Source organism: Manacus candei, unplaced genomic scaffold, assembly GCF_025592945.1.
Source record: "Manacus candei isolate 608988 ecotype Guabito, Panama unplaced genomic scaffold, ASM2559294v1 h1tg000008l, whole genome shotgun sequence".
Lineage (NCBI taxonomy): Eukaryota > Metazoa > Chordata > Aves > Passeriformes > Pipridae > Manacus > Manacus candei.
In genome coordinates, this window is record NW_026138056.1 from 23,854,434 (window position 1) to 23,868,762 (window position 14,329).

The 14,329-nt window shown below is 36.5% G+C and overlaps 1 protein-coding gene across 4 annotated transcripts in view; it reads right to left on the reverse strand.

Moving 5' to 3' along the window:
- The window catches only part of ARFGEF1 (ADP ribosylation factor guanine nucleotide exchange factor 1), an 89,851-nt gene that overhangs the window by 29,453 nt on the left and 46,069 nt on the right, over window positions 1-14,329 (reverse strand). For all 4 annotated transcript variants that reach the window (XM_051768287.1, XM_051768278.1, XM_051768267.1 and 1 more), the window contains 10 exons: window positions 11,972-12,206; window positions 8,016-8,115; window positions 7,756-7,895; window positions 7,546-7,654; window positions 6,320-6,521; window positions 5,140-5,251; window positions 3,766-3,971; window positions 3,581-3,665; window positions 2,880-3,051; window positions 1,545-1,696 (listed from right to left, as the gene is read on the reverse strand). In XM_051768287.1, the coding sequence (XP_051624247.1) occupies window positions 1,545-1,696; window positions 2,880-3,051; window positions 3,581-3,665; window positions 3,766-3,971; window positions 5,140-5,251; window positions 6,320-6,521; window positions 7,546-7,654; window positions 7,756-7,895; window positions 8,016-8,115; window positions 11,972-12,206 (1,513 nt within the window). The remainder of the gene's footprint in view (window positions 1-1,544; window positions 1,697-2,879; window positions 3,052-3,580; window positions 3,666-3,765; window positions 3,972-5,139; window positions 5,252-6,319; window positions 6,522-7,545; window positions 7,655-7,755; window positions 7,896-8,015; window positions 8,116-11,971; window positions 12,207-14,329) is intronic.

A 14,329-nucleotide genomic window follows, 5' to 3' on the forward strand; every position in this document is an offset into this window, starting at 1 on the left:
GATATACAGTATACCTCTACCGAGTGACACTCTGAAAGTAGACCTTTTAAAAGGGAAACAGTGTTCCTCTGTACAGACAGAGTGCTATACTACTTTTATTAATAAGGTGACAAAGAACTCAGAAGTTTGCCTCATGGACAGCAATCCCACAGCTAGATCCTCAGTGTGTCCAGGTGGTCAAGAAGGCCAATGGCATCCTGGCCTGTATCAGAAATAGTGTGGCCAGCAGGACCAGGGCAGTGATCGTCCCCCTGGACCCAGCACTGGTGAGGCTGCACCTCAGACACTGCATTCAGTTTTGGACCCTTCATGACAAGAAAGACATTGAGGTGTTAGAGCATGTCCAGAGAAGGGCAATAATACTGGTGAAGGAGTTGGTCTCTTCTCTCAAGTAACACGTGATAGGACAAGAGGAAATGATTTCAAGTTGCACCAGGGGAGGTTTAGATTGGGTATCTGGAAAAATTTCAGAAAGAGTTGAAAAATGTTGGAACAGTCTGCCTAGGGAAGTGGTGTAGTCACCAGCCCCGGAGGTATTTAAAAGACGTGTAGATGTGGCACTTGGGGACACGGTTTAGTAGTGGACTTGGCAGTGCTGGGTTAACAATTGGAAACAATGTTCTTAAAGGTCTTTTTTAAGCTAAATGCTTCTATGATTCTTGAGCCTGGGCTTGGAGCTCCACCTGACCTCACAACACATCCCTCCAGGGATGTTACATTGGTTTATTGTAACGGTAGCAGTCTGCAACTTCACCTCCCTGCGGCAGTTCACAAAGGGGTCATGCGAGGACCACGACTTGCACAAAGGGCTGCAAATGAGAGCACGTGGTAAAGGGCACAACAGTTTATTTCAGTGGCAGATAACTGCTATGAGTTAGTTATGCCAGAGATCACATCCAAGATCACACTGAGGCATCATACACTACTGAATGACTGTATCTATGAATCTGAATCATTGGTATGGAAAAGGCATTTGGGATGCAGACAGATTTGTACCTACAGAAGGGCATAGACAGGTGTTTCGAATAATAGTTTAATACAGGTCCAGCTACCTCCTCCTAGAGTCTTAACTTGTCTAAAATAATAATCTGCCACAAACAACATCAGATAAAAGTTTGTTCTCATAACTGCTCCCCCAAAACACAATTAAGTAACCTCCCCTAGAGCAGTAAGAGGGAGCCAAATCAATGAACTGAAATTAGTAATTTCTCACTTTTATAAATCTGGTTTTTGACTACACCTCTACACCTGAAATAAAAATGCTAACATTTTAAATTTTTAACTATTCTTCATAGGTTTTTCCCCTTTAACTCCTCCACTGTATCAAGATGCTACTTCCATCAGCCCTGAAACTTCTTAAATTCCACAGTTAATTAAATTAGATTAGAAGGCTCAAAATCCTTTCTTTCCTGAAGTAATTTAAATAACTTACAAAATGATCAAAAGATAGCAGATACAAATCTTTAGTATTTTCAATAAATCCTATCAGTCAGTATTTTTTATTAAGAAACTGTGATATTCTCCATATTAAATATGTATCTCACCTTAAACATGGGTCTCACATGCTCCAGGTGTGTTGCACTAGTAAAAGGGGCTTGAACGTGGCTCACTGCCTCCATAAGAGCTTTAGCTGTTTTAGCCATTTGTTCCATTTCCAAGTTATAAAGGAGTCTTCTCTGCTTTTCACTAGCAACACCTGTAAACACATTTTTTCCTCTCATTTGTGCATCTTTAGTAGTGGTGTCTTTAGGAATATAATAATTTCACATTTTTCATTAACTGCAATACTCAGATGCAATTTTTGTATTAGCTTTACATTTTGAAGTTACCACACCAGCAAGATATTTCTTTTACAATACAGATAAAATTTAACTTAAGGCAAACTAATGTGTGAAATGTAACCTACTTTTAAACCTTTACAGAATCTTAAGATTTGGACAACAAGGATTTCTTCTCCATCACCTCAACTGACAGCATAAATATCACATCCCCAAAGCTAAATTCAAAGTGAAGAAACCTTTCATAGTAATCTATTAGCACACAAAATAAGAATAAAAATAACTGGACATCCTTTTTCTGAAGGAGAACTACATTAATCACCTTTTCATTTCCATAATGGAATCTCCATCTCATCAAGACAGTGAAACCCAAGAAGCATGTAATAATAAGTTTTTTAAAAATTACAATAAAACATTGCATTAATTGAATGAATACTGAAAACAAGATGGATTCTTTTAGCCACATGCAAGTTTCCTACAAGCACTCTGCATATAAGGCTAACATAGGACTTGAAAGTATACAAATATGTTGGGAAAAAGTCAAGTCTCTTTAATGTTCTCTGTAGAAAAGCTAGAATGAATAACACCTGAATTTTCATGCTGTGCAAAACACAAAAAGTTTTTCTGGTATTTGAGAGAGGAAAAGATAATTCATTTTAAAAGTGCATAAATTAGTGTCTTACAAACCAAATATTGCAAAATTTTTGAGGATGACAGACTGGTTATTGCAGGAAATCACAATGGTCACTATAGAAATAGAAGACCCACTCAGTGTTCTGCACTGTGCTTATGGGTGACACTTATTTCACAAGCTTAAATTTCCCTGTGTTGCTGTTCAACAGCAAAACCTGCCTTCTCTCCATGGTGAGTGCACCAATCGCCAGGAACTCAGATACAAAGGGAAGTGAAAATAAGCAGGTGCATTTAACACCATCAAGCATCAGGCATCATCATACATTTATGTGAAATGGAAAAGAATATGAAATTAACTCATTTTGAGTTAAGTGGTGTTTGCTTCATTGAACTCTCATTTTAAAAATAAGAACTTAATGAAACTGAAGAGCCAAAACTTTGAAGAAAGCTAATATTACAACTACTTACTTTGTTTACTAGATTTTGTGGGTATTGTTAATTCTTTTGTTTCCTTCATTGAAATCTTCTTTCCAGCTATTTCATTATAGATAGCAGACAAATATTCTTCAGGGAGATCTTTACTGTCATTGATACCTCTATTCATTTTAATATACTGTTCTTTTGTCATTTTATTCTTAACCTGAAATCCAGAAAATAGCTATAAATATCAACAAATGAGGCAAGCTCATTGCAGTTACAATGCTGCCTACAAAACTGGCCAGCAGATGACAAGTTACCATTGAAGACAAACCTACTGATTCAGAAGACATTTTTAAGTATTCAACATATGCAAGACTGTCATATCTACAAAATAATACAAGGACATGAGGACATTCCAACACTCATGCAGTAGGATCCACAGATCAATTATAATACACATTACCAAAAAAAAAAAAGAAAGGAAGGAAGAAAGAAAGAAAAAGAGTGTTTTATCTTGGCATACAGACCAAACTATCTATCTGAAAGAAATCTACCTTACAGAAAGGCCTAACCAAAACAACTTAAAAATCTCAATGTCCATGAAACATAAAACTGTTAAACATAAGCTAGCTTACTTCTTACACACATATTGGTGTTAAATTGGACCTCAAGCTTTTAAAACTACATTGTCACAAAGCGTGAAAGTTACATATCTATGGATTACACAAATACTTATTCCAGCAACATACCTGTGGACTGTGAAGATCTGTTGTCAACATGATAATTGAGTAAGCTAAAACATATGCAGTATCTGCACTAGCAAAAAGAGTTTGCCTGAAGGCAAAAAGGAGAAAAAGAACAGCAAATTTAATTTATTAGGATTTTTTACTAATTATTCAGCTTTCCAAGGTTCTGAAGACAAAGTACATCTTACCCTTGGTTACATTCTAAATATCTAGCAGCAAATTTCTCCATTAGGCGATCAATTTTTTGAGCTTCTCCTGGAAGGCGAAATCCTTCTAGAAACATGCGCAGAGCTGAAACAAAATCCTTTCCTGAAAAGTCGTGTTGGTCTACATAGGCATACATGACTTCTTTGTTAAATTTATCATTGTCTCCCAGGAACTCCCCAACCTGAGTCTAAAATAAGAACAGAAAAGGCAGACTAGTGCATTTACACTAGGAAAAATACAAAACAGAAAACAGAGTCAAAAGTCTCACAAAAACAGAGGCCTGTATGCGATTAACTAAGACATACTCCTGCTTCTCCTCTCTAAAGCCAAGTATTTTGGCCATATATTCCATCATAATGCTCTTACATGCTCATACATATCTGCCTACATTCCTCCTTCTCTGGCTTTACTTATGCGCCATTTTTCCATTAGATGAACTCCATGTGCACAATACAAAGTTAATATTACCAACGATTGTTCTCTACTACAATGATTTTTGTAGTTAGGACACTTACTACAGGAATGAAAAAATTACTAAACTAAACTTTATCCCTTAGGGTGCAGATTTCAAACAGATGCAAGGGAAGCTCAAATATAAATAGCTGGTACTCGAATTCATCCAAGTTCACTGTCAAAGCAATACAGTACAGTGAAAAACAACAAGCATTCAGATAAAGATGCCTGTATGTGTATATGTAAACTGAGGTTAAAAAGTTTGTTTTGATATGAGATTTTAAGTTTTAATACCGAAATTTGTGACTTTTGCCACAGCTGCAAGCACTGGCACCAAAACAGGTGTGACTACTAAGCACAATGGTGCAGGCTGCTGTTTCACAAAGCTGTTTTTCATGAGATATTCCAATCCTCAGCCAGATACTGTAGGACCCTTCCAAGTCCAGAAACAGCTTCTAGCTGTAAATAAAATCAAAGAACATTAAATAACTTTCTTTTGGGAAACAGAAAAAGTGTTTTTAATGCTGTTGCACCACATTATTTTTTAGCCCTCTCTGAAGGACAGATACTTCCCGCAGTTACTTATTGGAATAAAGTACATAAAATTTACAAGGTTCTTCTAGCTATACTAGTAACTAAGTACAAGTTTTGAGTCAGCTCAAGTAGGTCAATGTTTTCCTTTACACTTTGCTGAACTGCAGGATGCATATAGCACAGGGTACAGCTCTAATGCATTCTAGAAACCAAATTCCTTAAGCTTAGGAATTTTAGAAGAGAGAGAAGTTTCCGTTTCTTCATTGCACAATAACGTTACACACTTCAACACACTAACAAGTGATTTGCAATTAGTATAAACACATCTGCATCAGCAAAAACAATTATCAGGAAAACAGTTTTCTTACTGAATCTAATCTTTCCTCTTGATGCAAGAACTGAGCAATATCTTCTGGGGTAGTGCCAAGCATTCCTTGTTCTTGCAGGTACTGAATCCCCCTCTTTGGTTTCTTATTGAACCTGTACAATCAAGATCAGGATGGAATAAGAGTTAACCCTTTTACCCATGCACAAAGCTGTACAAGCTTAAGTAAAAAGATTTAATAATTTCAGATAAGGTCCTGAAAAATCTATGTATTAAATATTTTTCCTTTATCAAACTATGCCTTAGATGGGAATGAGCTGTTGCTTTCTATAATTATTGGATGATGGGGGTTTTGTTTGTTTGTTTCTGTTGTTGTTACCCTGTAAACAGCCTCCTCTTCCTCTTTCCAACATAACTGCCAGCATGTCATCCAGGCAGCTCCAAGTAAAGAGAGTTAAACACTATCATTTACTCTGGCACTCGTGAATTAAAAAATATTCCACAGAGACAGCAAAGTGTTGGCTTGGAAAGAACAATTATACCCTGTTGCTTTTTATTTTTATCTGTATGAAACAACCAAGAAATCCATGAGTTGCCTGTAAGAATGAAAATGTACAAGACAAGGAACCAGGTAACTGAAAGAAATCAAAACCTTAAAGGAATAAGGCATGTTTGTTCAGGGTCCCAGAACTATATGACAGAAAACTTTTATTTTTGCATAAACTGACCTCACCAAGGAGGTTAAGGTGAAAAAGCTGAAATCACACAGAAGATTCATGTCAGACTGCACTGAGAAATTACACTATCCTACAGTTCTAATTATGACAAGTTAATTAATCAGAAGGAAGCATCAGCTTAAGTATACAGGCACTTTCATCAGTAATGCGTACATTAACAGGGGTCATATTCAACTGATCACGAGTTCAATGTTCTTTTTATCCAAATATAAACCCCTTATTTTTAGACAAGCAGGTCTGGAGAAAAAAAGAACAAACATTCAGAGTACTCATCTTCTAGCTGTGAGGAATTAGGTTAACACAAAACACTGTTGACAGGCTCCAAAGGGGACACCATTCAGCACTCTTTCACCAGAGGAAGTGCTGTTACATCCAGAGTATTTTCCTAACACAAGATGAGTATCTATGAGGAGAAGGAAGAAAAACCCAGGAATCTTCATAGCTCCAAAAGAATCCACCCTCCCGGGGTGATAAAAGGGCACTCACAAGTCAATTCCTTGTTCTATTATTTCCTTTTGTTGCTTTAGGACCTCAAACTGCTCTGGGTTGTCAGTGCCAGACATCTGTGTGCTGTAACTGCCAATTCCTGATGAAGCAGTAGAATCCAAGGAATTTAAGCTTCCATATCTGTTAATTGTCTCAGGGTGTTTGGTTTCACTGCTGTCCTGTTCTGTGGGTTTTTCTTGGCCTAGAAATTGGAAAGGGTTACATATATCCAAAATACATACAGTGGAAAAAAACCCTAAAATCACAGCTTATTCTTAAAATCCTTTCTAAAGGCTTTAAAAAGTTAGTTGGGTTACCTTCAATGATGTATTTATTTTTATATAATTATTCTGCCTTTATTTTAATTGGGAAAAAAATAATAACAAAAAACCACTACAAAATATCAAGGAGAATTCTTTTAGTTCATCACATACTGAAATTTAAGCCTTAACTATAATTTGTAGGCACCTGGAAAAAAATTTGACACCTCAGAAACCTAATTACATCTCATATCTTTTATTTTCAAGTCCAATATTACTTTTTACCTGAAGAAAACCACAATATTCTGAATTTCTGAAGCACAGTGTTTAAAAGAATGTAGACACATCAAGGAGCTGGTGCTCTCAGCTCACAAGGACAGCCATGCTAACCACCCTAAAAAGTTTATTACTTCACCTACCAACTTTAAGCACCTAATCTGAAAATTCTGGCATAACCTTAGTACTTCTCAGGTCAGATGGAAACAGGATTAAAACAAGATTAATGATTTAGTTACTTCACTGCTTACAACATTCAAAGTTCTATAGCTATAATAGGTAAATAATAAATAAATGAGTAATTTTTTTACTATTAAGTAAAAAAAATGCTCTCCATCCTGCTTGTTCCAATAGTAATTTAATCAATATGAAATTAGATGCAATTAAGGGAGCTTCAAAGAGAGTTCTGAGATCCTTTTAAAATTAGAAATACAGAAAATAACAGGATTTAGTAATTTTCAGTGTAGTAGTGTTCTACAAATTCATACAATTTGGAAAAGACAACTTAGACAACTTGTTCAAATTACACCAAACTTACAAGTATTTCTATTAAGAAAAAAATTTATTCTCTCTCTTTCATGCAAGAGACCTTACTAACTTGTACACTAACATTAGCAAGATATGGATAGAACACAAGAAACTCTTGCAGCACCCCTTCATTAAAGCCAGAAGAAACATATCATGTCTTACCAAGTGTTGTCTGAGAATTGGGATTTACATATTGATCCTTACTCCACTCGACCATGCACTTCAAGATTGACACTAAGCATTCCAATCCTTTTTTTCTCAAACTTAATTCCTAGAAAAGATTTCATAAACAATTATTAGTGGAATGGAGTTTAGTTTCAACCTATCATGCCAAGAAACATGAAGCTTTATAAAGTTTAGTGAAATTTTTACCTGAACATTGGACATGCCAAGTTCTTGGCTCCCCCTTCCTTGAGCAATCTTTGATAAGTCATTAACCAGCCTTTCAAATATATTTGCTGCATTTAAATCACAATCATAGTTCACGTAGATGTCCACTACACTCTGGGCATCTATAAATAAAGTGATATTGTCAAACTTGGAACAAAAACTAGGTAACTCAATGAAAGGCAAGTACAGTTTTGTTCTTCAAGATAAAAATGTAAAAACTAGAATCAAATGATCCTTAATACCTGCACATATCCTTGTCAGTGTTTGTATAACCATCCACTTATGATCAAATGAGCTAGTAGAAGTTTCCAAGATATACAGGAAAATTTCTTTGAAGAAAACCTAACAAATATTCCAGGAAGAGGGAGAAAAAAAAAATCTATTACAAACACAGTCACTAACTTTGATGCCAAAATTCTGACATAATTCTGAAAGCAGCACCTTAGAGGTACAGGAAATAAAGAGGAAAAAAAAAAGGAGGAAAGGAAGAAGTACAACTTATGCTTGATACATTCAAATTAGGAATTTGAACTGCTAGTTATGTACCTCTGGAGTTTTGGCCAGATGAAAAATTTGCTTTATATTTTGAACACTCAAAACCAGAAGAACTGGGAAAGATGTCAGACCCTGAAGGACAATTTAGCCTAATGAGAAGTCTAAGTTGCTAAGAGTTTATTTGGGATTTTGAAAGGAGAGGTATTACCTCATCACAAAAAGATTTTCTCTTCAAGACAGTGAAAAACATAACAAACAGTCACTTAAGCAAATTTAAAGTGTAGGACCTCCATTAGAAAGGTAAAATTCTGACACAAAAGAACCACACTTCAGTATTAGATTATTGGAAGAAGGGTACTGGTCAGGCACAGCATAAAAACACGGCAGCAAGTCCATTAATAAGAAAGCTAGTCTTCCCTAAGAGTCATTAGTTTTCCCTGAAATCACTTCAGTACAGGTGCTGTTGTTTGGAACAGAGACTATTTTATCCCCTCTCAGTTCCTCACCAGATCTACCAACACTATGGGCTTACTAATTCAGCCAAGTATGCTTCGCTGGACAGGCTTCTTCTCACTTCTCTCCTGAGCAGCAGTGACTGCCATAACAGCATTTGAGCTCAAAGTGAGAACTGCTACATGGCATTACATCACCATCCTACACAGCATTACATCGCTGTTCAGCACTTCTAAGAGTTCAGCTCCTCACAGCCAGCTGTGGCCTACCAAATCCACCAACATGTTTTTTCTAGAATGCTGCTGATAGTCTCAAGCTCACTTCTCCAATAGCATCATGCAAATATCCAAATATGTAACTACTCTTGTTTATAATATTGGCTATTCCTTTTAGCACAGAATTTATAAAGAGATTTTTATGCTATTAGTCACATAGAGGTAAGCATAACTGCACTTTATGTCATGTGTTTAGGGAAAAACAGCAATGCTGACTTTTAGGCAACTTTGCTGGTAAATAATTTCCTCAAGCAAAATGTGCTACCAACAGTTACACACTCTTTAGAGAGACAGGTACACAGCACAATCCCAGATACTAGTCTTAGTAAGGAAAGCACCCTATGAAACCTAAGGAGTTCAACATGAGATCATAGACTTTCAAGTGTCTAAACACACTTAAGAGAATACTAGACTGATTTTAGCCACAATTTTATGTAATCAGACATTATAAAGACAAAAGTTTAACAAATGTCATGCTAAGAGCAATCCTTAGTTACGTATTTGCTGTTTTCTGATTTTTTTTACTGAAAGACAGTAATGTTATATACTCTCTGAAATCAGGAAAATTTTTTTTTTCTGGTAGAAAACTTAAAAAAAAGAAGTCACCGAAGGAGCAGAGAAAAAAAAGTTTCACAGATAAAAACCAAACCCAAATCTAAACTAGAAGAGAAATTAACTGAAAGGTCTGCATATTATGAAGGCACTTCAGATCTCTGCTTCCAAGACAGAGTTGAACTTCTTGCTTTTGGTGTCACCTTTGGAGAAGCATATCTTGGAATGAACAGCTTCTCAAAACTGTACTGATTATTTACATTTTAGATATTTAAAAATGCTATCACTATGTTACTTATTGCAATTCACATCACAGAGTTGAGACTCTGTTCCTAGTATATTGGAAGAGTAAACCAGAAAAGAGCCAATTATTTATTTACTTGGTCAACTGAGAGTATGAGTTTAAAGGCAGTTTATATTAACAATTATGAACAGGTGGCAATGGCAAATACAGCTAAATGTCACCCCAGCTTCTCTCATATCTAGGACTTGACTTGCTGCAAATATATTCATTGACCCATTCAGAAATACAGTTACAATACAGTTAAGGTACAATCAAACTATTTTAGCTGTCAGAGCTATTGTAAGTCAAAAGGCTAAGGGAGGGATACTTCCAACAGAATCTGAAGCTTTTCTTTTAAAATATGCCAGAAAATTCTTACACAGACGAAGAATGCAGCCTCAATCTCAAAATATATAGATTTTGCATATATAAATCAGAGCATATGGCTCTCCTTACAGCTCCAAGACACAAACTGAATGTGAAGTTATCTACTTGTCTACCCACATCTTTTGAATAACCTTTAGGCTCAGGAGCTGAAAGAGGAATTCTTAGCTCACAACCACGAAAAAGTTTCTATCCCCCACGTTTTGCAATAGATGTGACACTTCGGTGGCATCAAGCTTTCTGCTTTCATACTCCCAAGGAAGAAATACAGCCCTGATACGGGTGATGGTCCTAATTTGACATACTCTAGAACCTGCTACAATAGTGTAGGGTATCCCATATCCCATTTTCTGCTTGGAGTTTGTGAAAGGATGGCAGCGATGGAAACGCATCCACTTTCTGTCAGGGAAGTTGGATTGCAACGCATTCACCACCTACATGCTGATTGTAAGCTCTGTGAGCACATAGCAAGTCCAACTCTTTTTGGGAAGCAGGCTGTGTGACTGAGGAGCAGCTCAGCCCAGTCTGTCTGATGTGCCAAACACCACACTTGCACTACAGTCTTGTTGAGCACACAGTTTGTCTTGAAACCCTTCAAAACACATCATATTTTCAAGGCACATTCAATCACTGCTATAAAATACTGGAAAACCTATTGTTTCTTCACCTAAAAGGTATCAAAATAACCTGGTAAGTGATCAGAACACAATCCTTTTCTGACTTGCTACTGTCAAAATGAGGTTCTTCCTCCGAAGCGCCATAACATATCAACTTGTACAGTGACATGCACAGATGAAGAATTCCCTGAATTCAAGGTCCTTATAACAGCAACATTATCAACATTCCTCAGCATCTTTTCACGCACTTAAGCTCCACACAGATGGGGCAATCTGTAGGCTTCAGTGTTCACACTGACTCCACAAACGTAAAAATACTAAAATGCACAGTAGGGACACACTGTGCACACTGCTGCTTCATTCACCACAGAATTAAGAGCTTTAACACATGGGACACCACAAGAGGGTATCCATGTGGTTCCAAAGGACAAATTAGTTCTGTACACAGCTACACTATGGCACAAAGAGCAGTACTCAAGAACAAACCCTGTACATACATCTGGCTTTCCCCTATGACTTAGAATGTATTAGTCCAGTGAGAGAATTGACAATGTCTGCAAGGACTCAGATAACTTATTGCTAAGAATACATACTTATCTCTACGTACTGCCCAAGGAGTTTAATTGTGCATGTATTTTTAGAGGAAATGAGATTATCTTATTCAGAACATATACTGATATAGGCCCTGATATACAAAGAAAAGTGGCTACAATAATCAAATAGCTGGGATTTCCCTAGAGAAAGAAATTTGTTCAAGTGACCCCAAAGAGAATGCACAATGCTTCTCAAGTCATTAATTTTTGTTTTAAATTCCTTTGTAAAACCATATATTACATAGAATTTCATAAGTGTACTCATTTTCCTAATTTGTATTATGCAGTGCAGGGCTAAACTTTCTTAATCACATTATTGAACACTGATTGATTGAGCTTAGCCACAAACCTACTCAATTCTGAGTTTCAGCATCACGTGATAATAACATGCCACAGCCAGCAGAAAACTTTAAAATAAGGAAGATCTGGCAAGTCTTACACAAAAGCTGTGAGTCAAATTTATCTAAGTAAGACTGAGCTACAATCAAACAAACAAATGTTCACTGAACATCCCCCACTCTTTAATTAGAGATTAATGTAACGTACCTCGATCTGCATCTTTAGATGAGTCTTAAAGTTTGAGAGGAGAGTAAGAAATATGGAAAGTGAAAGTTCAAAAACTTCTGGAACTGATGAGACTCCATTTTTTGACAGTGCAACACAAAGGTACTGCTTTATAGCATTAATAAACATCTCATTTGTCCTGAAGACTGGTCCTGCGTTTTGCAGAATGGAGAGAAGCAACTGCAATGAAAGAATCTTTGATCGCAGTTCATGAGATCTAGAACAAAACAGAGCATGTCAGTTCAGCCTAAGTCATAAAAAACAAAACATTCTCTTGAAAAGTCAATACATACAATGATTTTGCCAGTTGTATGTTAATGAAATTCACTCAAATTTGACACAACCTGTTGTAGAAAGGATCATTAAAAGATGTTGATGTTTTTTACTGAAGTGGTCATTCTTCAACCAAGGTGGGCAAGAATAACTTCTTATAGAAAAGGAAAAATTACTATTGAGCCACTCTCTCTTCTGAATCACAGCACTGCAGAACAGCAGCAACAGGAGGCATAAGAGGATGAAGTGAGCACTCTTTCCTCTTAATGGACCTTTTGAAGATACCATCTAAAATATGCAGCCCACCTACCAAATTCTGACTATCAAGATGTGGAAATTCCTCCTCCTCCTCTATTTCCACCAGCACGGAAAGAGAGTTGAAGGACTATAAAGGCAACACCTGTACTGCCTGACCTATTCCTGCCAACACTGAAATCTCTTTTTTCGAATACAACATTTATTAGTCACTGGCCCCATCCCACTCCTAGAACAGGTAAGATACATAACACATCTATTTTAAGCATGGCAGTAATAAAGTCAGGCAACTGCAGCATTTTCAAGTGACCCACAGTAACATCATGCTTCTTACAGATTGAAATAAGTTAGAATTCATATCAGAACAGTGCTACTATTTATGCCTTAAAAACAAAACAAAACCAAACAAAATAGTCAAAAAAACCCCAAATCACACACACACACAAAGAAAGCATAAAGGAAATCTGCATCTATGAAAACACAATGCAATAAAAAACATTCTGGGGGAAAACATTCTCTCCTCAGACTCCCAATGCTTCTTCCCACTTCTGATCATCTCAAAAAAAGAGTAAAGCTCTTCTGAAGGGCAGGTAAAGACATAATCGACTTTCCCAACAGGACAGTCCACAGTTTTCATTAAACAACTGCTCACTGACAGAGGACAGTTATGAAACATGAGGAACAATGACAGGAAATTTTTCAACCAATACAGCTCAGACATAGTAAGGAGTACTTCAAGTCAACATGTGACACAAACAGCAGTTGGATATTTGGTGTATGCTGCAAAAACAAAAGCTCAATTGAAAAAAAAAAAGTAATTTCAGTCTAGCTAAAAGCAAAAATGCAAATTAATAACAAGTATGCTACAAATAAACTCAGTTGTTTCTGTCAAACCAAGTTGGATGGGGAAATCAATCTGCAAACATTTAAAACTCATAAATTGTAATTCCAACTGTAGACTTTTTTTCTGAAGACACTTCTGAGAAGAAAACATAGCCAGTCAAACTGAGTGAAGAATTTGTCCCTCTCATTTTTCCTAATGGGCTGCGGGTCAAAGTCAATGTCCCAAAACTGCTCTCTGTAGGAGTTCTTCAAGAAAAGGCTTGGCTCTGGCAGTGCACAGCCACATGAAACCTGACATAACAATCTCTCTTGATGTAAAAGGCTTGATTTTGCATCACAGGGTATCAAATGTGGAGACAGTGAATTCCAGTCATAAATAAAATATTAGATATTGCCTATTTGCAGCAAGTGTCAGCTCCTAACTGAAATCTTAACATGCTGGGTTTATCAATCCTGTATGATGTGTAAAGCCCACTTAATTTAAAATAAGTTTAAGGAAAAAAAAATAACAAGCAAACCTTCAAGATATTTCACCTCCATCTTATTTTATTCCAGGGAAAAAGGAAACAAAGACATTAACGAGGTTCCCAGGAAGCATAATGCTGATCTCAACTCCCACCCTTGTGATTTTAAGCTAAAGCTCCATGTCCAGTTACCTAAAATTTGAAAATATTTCATTACAGACTTCATAACAAATTTCACTGGAAATATGATTTGTAAAGGGGCAGATAAGACTCTTTAAAATGCTGTAGACACCCTACACTTCCCCTTCCAGTTACAGCATGTTTGTAATAGTTCAAAAACCCATCAATGCCTCAGAGCCACTGATAAATTCTAGGCACTTCTCCAAATATGAGATATCTTCGAATGTATTTGCAGTGAATTTCTGTTGCCCGAAATGCTGCTTCCTCTGATTTGTTTTATATGAAGAGCTTTATCAGTTCTAATATGAATGTCAAGCTCCAAGAG